Source organism: Chelonoidis abingdonii, chromosome 15 (assembly GCF_003597395.2).
Source record: "Chelonoidis abingdonii isolate Lonesome George chromosome 15, CheloAbing_2.0, whole genome shotgun sequence".
In the NCBI taxonomy this organism is placed as follows: domain Eukaryota; kingdom Metazoa; phylum Chordata; order Testudines; family Testudinidae; genus Chelonoidis; species Chelonoidis abingdonii.
Window position 1 is genome coordinate 51,057,088 of NC_133783.1, and position 9,622 is coordinate 51,066,709.

The window sequence follows — 9,622 nt, forward strand, 5'->3', positions numbered from 1 at the left end:
AAAAAAAACAGAAATCCCGCAAAAAAAAATAAATAGAGGATTCTCCTATGTTGGCTGCAATTGGCTGAATTATTTATCTATTGCCCTTTCTGTATTAGAAAAAAAAAGTAGCTCTGATCTCTGGGTTATTTTGTTTCAACATTCTATTTAGAAGCGAGTGAATTCATGAATAAAAAGCCAGTCAGCGCACCGTGGTGCCGAAATTGACTTGAATGTTTAGGGTGTGAAGTCACTACAATAACAAAAATTAAAAAGGGGAACGAATTTGCAAGGTTTTCAAGATTTAAAAAACGCGGGAAAATATTGCTTAAAAACGTAGGGCATATGGATAAATCTTTATTGACAAAATATTGACAATGACATACTTCTTGGAAGTATATAGTGTGTTAGAATTCTAACAAATTAAACACGAAACACAAAAATATTTACATTCTGGTATAGAAGACATTAAGAAAACATTTGTCACTTTTTTTAGTAGCTCTATAATCTTGGAATATTATAAGCTCAGTGCTTGAAACTTGCCTCCAATAAAGATGGCCATTCGGAATCCATCCTTTATACAAAGTCCTTTACATGGCTACTGCCAGGTTTTGGAAGTTTTGTCATTTGGGGACCCTATCATCATTGGACTTAAACAAAAAAAATTAAGCTTCATAATGGGACTATTATATTTTAAATGATATTTTTTTTCTGCAGCAAAAGTCAAAACCATCCCCACCCCATCCCACCATGTTGTCCATTTGGGAGGAACACTATGGTTACTGCTACTTCATTTAGCTTTCACAATCACTTTGACGCCAGAAGTTATCATAAAATGTTTACAGACGGCACATTTCTCGTAATATAAAATTAAAAAGCACACAGCACCTGTCTCAAAGGGAAAACAAATGACACTCCATTTCTGTCTTTAGGAACTTGGTTTTGCCCACACGGCTTTTACACATGCAATTCAAGCTTCTGAAACAGGCGTGGTTCTGGGCTGTGTATGGAATTCTCTCTTAAAGGCGGGACAAACCGTGATGTGCAATATGTCCTGTGAGGGGTTTGTTTTGTTTTTGTTTTCTCTGGTTGTTTTGTTTTTAAAAGTGGACTGCGAGAAACGGAATACCTGTCAATCATCTTGTCTCGGTGGTTTGGCTTTGATTGACAGATCCCCCCTTTGCCAGACTGGTGCCAGCAGTGCCACATTTTTGGATCGTTCGCTCATTCGCTCTCAGCTGCTTCCTAGACGAGAAATTGCATTTTGATGAAGCCTTTATGTATCTTCCTTGCAACGCCACTGTCTTGTGTGTGATCCTTTGAACACTTTTTTTTTTGGTTGGCTGAAAGTCCAAGGGCCAGTTTTTAATCGTCTGAAGTGACGTCTATTTCTTCTGGGCTGGCTTGTTTCGTGGCAATTCTCCACCGATTAATGTGATGAGTCCCTTTTTTCTTCTGTTGTGAGTCTGAACCTTCCTCTTCCAACTTTTGTCGCTTGAACTTTGTCCTTCTGTTCTGAAACCACACTTTTACCTGCAGGTGGGAAAGAAAGTTGGGGATTACTTGGCTGGTTTCACTTTAACACCCCAGAAAACCGGGGAGGTCATTACACTGGTTCCCTTTGAAGATTTCTGCTCCCCTTAAGGAATGTTGTATGGGCGGGGGGAATCTAGGTCTATTTTCTTAAGGGGTTGAAGAAATCTACTTGGAAGGGGGTCCGGAACTCCGCGTCTACGTATGTGTGTGTGTATACATACAGCGTACGTGGGTATACATAGAGACAGACACTCGCGGTGTGCGTGAAAACAGTTTGCCGGTGTCTATATAGGGTGATATATAAAGAGAAAGTGTGTACGTCTATACACCCACACCCACAATGGATGACTACATTCACCTATATAGACCCCCACATATATATACTCTCTCTAAACGCACATAGGTTCTGTGTAATACGCAAGACTTTTCCATACACCGCATTACACATGAAGTATCTTTGGGAAAACAACTACTAAATTCTACAACCAATTGCACATAATCTTTCAAAAGAACCAGCCGCTCCGGTCATAATACAAACACATCATCAGAACTTCTAGTTTTACATGGCCCCAGTTTAAGTGTGGAGTAGTTATTCAACGTCTGGGACGTGCAATGCCTTTATTCAAGGTAGGCCCTTTTTAGGAACAGAGTCTTGGATCGATCGGTTTAATCGCATTTTGGAGGGGTAGGGGTGAACGTGTACTGCAGCATCGACTGTTCTTTAACATCCGGATCCGGCTGAACCTTGGAATAACTATTCTGAACAGTGAAACTGTTCAAACTCCCTTTAAAATGCTATTAATTACAAAGAAGAGATGGCGAGCCTTTTAAAATCCCACTTAGGGCCTTTGCTTTCCCAGGGGGTGCAGGATTCTAACATTATAGACGTGTCTCCTTGAGAACATTTCTCTTCTCCCCACTCCCCACCCTTCGCCAAAAAAAAAAAAAAAAAAGCGCCTAGCAAACATTACAAACCCGAGGCATTTGACACAGCGGTTGTTGTGTCAGTGACGTTCAGAAGCGATCGTATTAAAGCAAACTCATCAAGTGCCCCAAAAACCGCCTCTCTGAAATTTGTTCCGAGTGGAATAAATCTGACTTAAATGTACGCTAGATTACTTCAGTCATTTAATTACAGATAGTATTGATCCAGAAGTTTATCTCGAGAGCTGGCCACACTCCTTGGAGTGGCCAAAGGTAAACACTGGTGGTTATTCTTTTAAAAGCAGTTCAGACTCTGGTTCTGTCTGAAAGTGCCTGATAAAGGCCCCAGAAATGGGGCGGGGGGAGAAGAGGGAGAGAACTGGAGCATTTTAATAAGCTGGTTTAACCCGCTTCGCTGGCTCTTCAGAATACAGCCACTACCATGCCAGGCACACATCTCTGCTGCATTTTCATATTCTCCAAAAGTCTCCCATTAAAAAGCTGAGCGGGGAACAAGGGGTGAGTTTAATTTGCTTTTAGTTTGCTAATTGAAGGGGAGGACGGTTCATTTCTGCCTGCTGATCTCCAAAGGGGAGCTCGTTTGTAGGGAACGAGGGGTTTGACATCTGGACAAAAGACTCCAACCAGCTTCGGAATCAAGCAGGACAAAGACCACCTTAAATACAGCTTTCCAGTGGAAATAAGCCTGTGACCGGCCCCTTGTTCGGAGAACCTCATAAAAGTGGCGATCCATTTTTATTGTTTTGTTAGGGAGACATTTTAAAACAAAAGCTGCAACCTCTTTATTGCTTCCCCCCGAAAAGAAAAAAAAAGTGTTACAACTTAATCCGCAGAGAGAGCGTTACTGTTTACTGGGAACTTTGAACTAGGCTGCGACTGGAGATGAGTTTTTTTCCTCTTAAATACAGTGCCACGTACTGTAGCAGAGACAATCCCCTCCGAAATTCCTCACGGTGAGTCTCCCGGACACCCCTCCCCCCGGAAAAAAAACAACCAAACTCTCCTATGGCACTAACAAAACCGCGTAAAACATAAGAGACCTGAGCAGCAGAGTTCAGAAGAAACTAAAAATCTATATCTAAATAACCCATCTGGCTTTAAATACACGCCTTAGACAGTTCACATGCATCCTAAATACGAAATGGCTCATCCATACCATAAACTCTTACGGCTGGATCGTTAAGAAGCCTCTGAAGTAGAATTAGCCTCACATATGCTTCAAGAAACTAATATGATCTGTCTTGACAATTCTCAAACAATGCAATTATTCCAATCTGTTTCCTTCCAACATCTTTGATGCAAGCCCAAATCGTTCAGACTGACTGCAACAATCTGTCTGTGGTGTCATCAGAGGCACTGCTCGCTTTGCACACATACAATGTAGGACAGAGTTGTAATTGTCACTTGCAATATACAGATCAGCTAAACAAAATATATCCCACGTTAAAATTCTGGACCTCAGCCAGTCGACACAGATATAATTTAAGTCATTTTGGTTAGTAAAATGTCTGTGCTTAATTTTTATCTTTATATCTCCGCTAGTTACATATCACAGTTTTCCAGGAGCTCTATGCAGGGATATAGTGTTACTCAGATTGGCACGAAGAACCCGCAAAGTTGAGCAAGAAGTTGTCATTTGAAAATGCAAATCGAGATTTTTAATATTAACATTGATGTAGTAATTCATTTATCATCTTAATGTATTATACATACAGCGATCAGTTAGAACTGAATGACCACAGATAACTCACAAGGAAAAAATGAACTATGGTTTACTTTGGACATTATTCATAATCATAATTGTGACCCCTGTAATTTTTAACTAAGGTGGGTTGTTTTAATAAATAGGACGTAGTTTATATAAACCAAACAGCGGAAAGCCATACTGAGCTCGGCATACACCTCCACCCTATTTATATTAGAGATGAATCCCTGCGTTTGCAGAAACGTTGTATATCTTTTACTCTGCACCTTGCAGTTTGCCAGCGTGTTTTTTAGTTACATGATTAGACCTAACATTCCGGCCCCAGCAACTTCCTGTCTGGGTCCTTACCTGAGTTTCCGTGAGGCTGAGGCTGTGTGCCAATTGTTTCCTTTCTGCTCCTACTACATAGTGATTCTTTTCAAAGGCATGCTCCAGTCTCAGTAACTGGGATGGGGAGAAAGCTGTACGGATCCGTTTGGGTTTCCTGGCCAGTGCATTGTGCAAGAGGAAGCTCTCTGGGCTGGTTTCATTCCCTGGACAGCAGGGCAAAACAGAGATTAGCAACACACCTTTCCACAAATACACTCCATTCGTATTATTTAGCCCTAGCGTTACTTTCTCACTCTTATCCGGTGGGGAAAATTCTTACTCTTTTTTTTAAAAACTCCTTCTTTATATACTGTTTTCCCTGCCATGCAGAAAAAAAGGCGAGACCCCAGATCAGCACGAGAAATTAATCAATACAATAAAATCCACCTTTATGGGTATATTAAAAATTAATGGATGGAGAGACCGCCGCTGTCATATCTGTGTTACTTATTTATTGTAGCAGCAGTTAGGAATTCACAACTGGGTGTAGATTAAACCGATGGTTCTATTTTAAACCTAATAAGAATGGCAATTATTCACAATTGGACCTGTCCACTTATTCCGATATTATATATTCCGCAGATGCGCAGGGGAGTGTGTGGTGATATCTGTGCAGAACTCGACTGTTGAGAGATAGCTCCATATTCTTCAGATCCGACCCTGGTTCACCCTCCAAAAACTACATTCCAGAGATTTTTTTTTGTTATTTCCACCCCTCCCCCAGTTTTTTAATTTTTTTACAGTATCTTTTAAATAGTTACACGCAGTTTAAGCCGGCACTACAGCAGGAACTACAGCATACGTGAAAAGCTAATGCCAGTGAGGGGCTGGCTACCCTGAAATCTCTATGTACCAACCCCTTGCGATTGCAGCAGCAGGACTAACATATTTTCATAAAAATAAACACACAAACAAACTTTAGGGAGCGTAAATCTGAATACGCGTTTTGCGGACGTGAAGGGCTGGTCGGTTGGTTTGTTTCCCTAGGACCGATCGCCATTTTCGACTAATTGGAATCGTTTCTTGCACGGTTACAAAACCAACGAAGAACCAGCTAGGTCCTTTTCAGTTTTCTTTAAAGATCTCCCCAATAGGAGGTTGTGATTTAAACCAGTGTGTGGCATAACACTGGGACATTTCCGCCCGCTCTTTACCAATCTGCTGATAACTGGGACAAATAATTTGGTCAGCGAAACCTGTAATTTTGTTCTGAGAGGCTATAATCCGTTTTGAACCGCGTCTCCCTTTCTTCAGAAAGGCTCTCGCTCTCTGCGGAGGGACATCAAGGGTTGCATTTTGCAGTCTAAAAAAAACCCAGACCGCTGCTTTCAGAATAAATAAGATTGATTTTTTTTTTTAACGGCTTGAACTCGTGAATGTCAAAACACACACACACAAAAGTGGATGGGACATCGCAGAAAAGAAACCTGATCTTTCTTTGGGGAAAAACAAAGCTGTTAGCAAAGGGTTAAATTAACTGGGGCAAGGGGGAATTTGTTTATTGATTGTGTGCCATAAGCGTATTTCCCCTCAACTGGTTATTAGTCATTTGACAACTCTAAAGAACTCTGAGTGAAATTCACCTTTCTCCTCCCCCCCCAAGAAAAAATGTGCTCTCCCTCTCTTTCTCATCCGCGTTCGTTTTCTTTTAAGACAAGAACAGCTCACTTTGTTTTTTGTTGTGATTATTATTTTGTTATTGTAAACAATAGGAAGTCAGCGAATTTATAGGTATATATATATAAACGGAAACTCTTCCTCGCGCCGGCTCTGCCTTGGCGAAGCTCATCTGCCTTCTCAAGGGAGAAATATAACGAAAATACAACAAGGTCTACTTCGTGTCTAAAACGACGTTTGATGTTCCCCGCAGCCCTGCTTGGCAGGATGTTTCTGGCAGGCCAAGATCCAGAGCGGGGCTGCCACTGAGCCGGCGAACCCTTTGAAAACTGGCGACAGTTTTTAGCGGTGATTTAAAAAAAAAAACCCACCACTTTTATGACTGATCTTTAAACCACTTTAAAACAACTGCTAATCCCCCGCCCCATCGTGCTGCCCTCCCCCACGCCCAGCACACGCAGCTTCCGCTGACAGCTTCTCCAGTTCGATAGCGGGGCAAAGAAAAACGAGAAAACAAGAAAAACTTCCCTAAGAACCGCCAAACCTGCGCCCAGTTTGAGGACTTTAGCAGAGCTCTGATCCTGTCTCCCCTTCTTCGCCTTTTAAAAGGCGTCCTCCGTTCCCCACACCGCACACCATTAGACTGGGCTTTGCAGCCGTCAAATTTCACCCCCAAGCTTTCCAGATCCCCCGAGTCCCGCCCCACCAGGTCAGGGTATGGGGACAGGATCGATCCGGCGCGCATCCGGCGCGCGGCTGGCAAAGGAAGAGAAGTGGCACGTACCTTGGAACCGGTGGCCCAGATATCGGTATCTGTGTATTAGCCAGGGGTAGAAAGTGGAAGGGTCCCTTTGCTGCGAGGCAAACAGCGGGTGCGGGGAGTGAGAGGAAGGCAGTGGGTGGGCGGCCAAGGCGTGGGGAGGGGGGACGGGGTGCACCGGCACGGCCGGGTTAGGCGGGTGGGAGACGGCCTCTGCAAAGACCAAGTCCGGATTGGAGTAGACCCCTCTGCCGGCGGAGTGGAACCCATTGAGGAAAGGATTCATCGGGCTGGAGTTGGCATAGCTGAGCGCCGCCGGCCGGATAGGGTCCTCGGAGCGAGACGCGGGCAAGGGGCTGTCTTTGGCCACCAGCGACTCGATAGTGAAACACCGCTTCGGCGTGGGCTGGAACATGCTGCGGCGGCTGGAGTCTGTCTCTGGTGCGCGAGAAGCGGGCTCCGCAGCCCCCCAAGTCCGCCCGGAGCCGGGGAAGTTTGCAACGGGGAGTGACTTCAGGAGGGCTAGATACACACATAAATAGACAGGGGCTGGCGGAGAGGAGGCGGCGGCGGCAAGCGGCACCCAAAAGGGGAGAGAGAGCGACACACACACACACACACACACACCAAAAAAGTTGCCGGGAGAAGTTTCCCTCCTGCGGAAGGCGGCTGCTCTAAGTCCAAAGACAATCCATGGATGTGATCGGTCCCTTCACAAGTTGTGCAAACGATTTGTTAGTTCATGAGCCTAATTAGTGCTGGGATCACATAAACAGCTTGCTCTGAAGCCTGGTAAATGGCTTGATGATTGGTCGCTATTACTCGCCTGGAGGTTGAAAGGGGGAGACTCTTTAAAGTGCGTCAGAGGGGAGGCGAGCTCTGGCAGCTGGGATCCTGGAGGGATGGATCCAGGGCCCGGAACGGAGTGTTTCTCTCTCCACTCACTCCAGAGCGCTGGTGTCCCCGGCCGGGCTCCTCACCTCTCCAGCCACTCAGCCGCAGATCCGTCCTTCCTTCCGGCAACCCAGCCAGATACAGCCAAGGTAGGTAGGAGCTCAGGGATTTTCCCCCTCGAATGCTGGGCCGGGAGGTTACTCTTGATGCTCTAAAATCGGCCGAAGTGGATTCGCTCCGATTCAGCCTTTCAGAAGACTGATTGCATGTTCAGCTTTGCGTATCCTGCCAGCCTGAAGCATGCCCCTCACTCGCCCGCCTAGCCTCTCCCCTGATGCAAAGGTGTTTCCAAACTCCGATATACGGATGCCCGGATCCCCAAGAATTCAAACAACCCTGGGAATGTCAGAGTCCCCCTGGGATGCCCCCACAGTTAGAGGCATTCACTTTTGAAATAGTTGTTTGCAATGAAAACGCCTGGGATGTTGGTATTTTGTTTTCTTTATTTGTTGCGAACTTCCTTATGGGCGATTGCCTACTTACACTCACTCCACCGCGATGGGCCCAATGGCGAGCAGCCCCAGGAAGATGTTTGCAGTCTGCAAAACCAGGGCACGCGGGGTTACTGCAAGGGGACAGGCGAGCAAGTCAGAAATCTCAGCCCTATCCGTATTTTCGAGATTACCTTTAGGTTTGGGGATGATTTTAGGGCCGAGTTCTCCCGCTCCTATTGGCTGGTGCTGTAGAATAATTATGATCATATCTTAATACTGCTGGCTGCTGCTTACTGTTTATTGGTAGTTAAGGATCTATTATCTATTCATCAGCCTCTTATTTTTGCCAATTATATTCTTCTAAAGTGAAGTACCAGCAGGTATTTTGCACATTTACAATTAATGATAAAAAATCTGGCGTATTTTAAATCTATTACGCTGCTGTGTAATTTATCTTAAAGATGCAGAATTGCTAATATAAATGAGTGTTTCTATTAAACTTGGGGTTGCCAAAAGCCTTGGGAAAGCAACCTAACATTTCCTTCTTTTCCTTTTCCTTTTTCTTTCTTCCTTTAAATAAAACCAATCATTTACTTTATAGTGTTACAATATTTTACAGTCGTCATATAGAAATATACATGCTCCTTTCCCAGTAATTAGCCAGCTTAATTCTGTCGCCCTCCTCTTCTCCGCTTTCTGTGTTAAGCAGTCGATTCTTTTGCAGCCAACTGATATTTTCAGGAGAATAGGAAATAGGTAGAATTATGTGACATATATATAAAACATTCAAATGTCCATGTGTGTAAATATTCGTGTCTATGTGTATCAATATTTACCAATGTATAATATGTCCTGAATAGGTGTACCCTGTATATATAATTTTATATCTGATGTAAAAAAATCATACACATATATGCGTTTATAAATGTGTTTGAATATAAAAAACACACAGTAGAGTTTGTATGTCTGTAACACAATTCTACTATTAGAATTTACATGAGTTATGTTAAAGTTACACATATTTGGAGAAATCTCTCTCGCACACGTATACGTGTGTATAGATTATAAACATGCTGAACTGCGTTTGTTTCAGAGGTAGATTTTTTTTCTTTTCCAGCCTAGTTGTGTCCCCCTATGTTCTATGCCCTTTGAATCACTATCATGTCGTGAGAATAAGTCTTTTAACTTTTTATTTATTTATTGCTTATGGCAGCGAGTCTCTCTATCTCATAATGCAGTGCCATGGTGACTGTTTCAGAGATCTGGGTTCCTTTTCTGTTTCTCAAAATCAGTGTCGTTCAGAGTGTACACCAACGATGACTG

General features: G+C 43.6%; 1 protein-coding gene across 2 annotated transcripts; it reads right to left on the bottom strand.

Moving 5' to 3' along the window:
* Window positions 1-393: 393 nt before the first annotated feature.
* EMX2 (empty spiracles homeobox 2) lies at window positions 394-7,711 on the bottom strand. Of its 2 annotated transcripts, XM_032780761.1 has the most exons (3): window positions 6,936-7,711; window positions 4,514-4,698; window positions 394-1,512 (listed from the first exon to the last, which is right to left on the bottom strand). In XM_032780761.1, the coding sequence occupies exons 1-3, from the start codon at window positions 7,324-7,326 to the stop codon at window positions 1,345-1,347; spliced, it is 744 nt and encodes a 247-aa protein (XP_032636652.1). In that variant the 5' UTR covers window positions 7,327-7,711; the 3' UTR covers window positions 394-1,344. The 2 variants fall into 2 exon arrangements, with proteins under 2 accessions (XP_032636652.1, XP_032636653.1); XM_032780762.2 differs by lacking the exon at window positions 4,514-4,698.
* Between the last annotated feature and the right edge of the window lie 1,911 nt (window positions 7,712-9,622).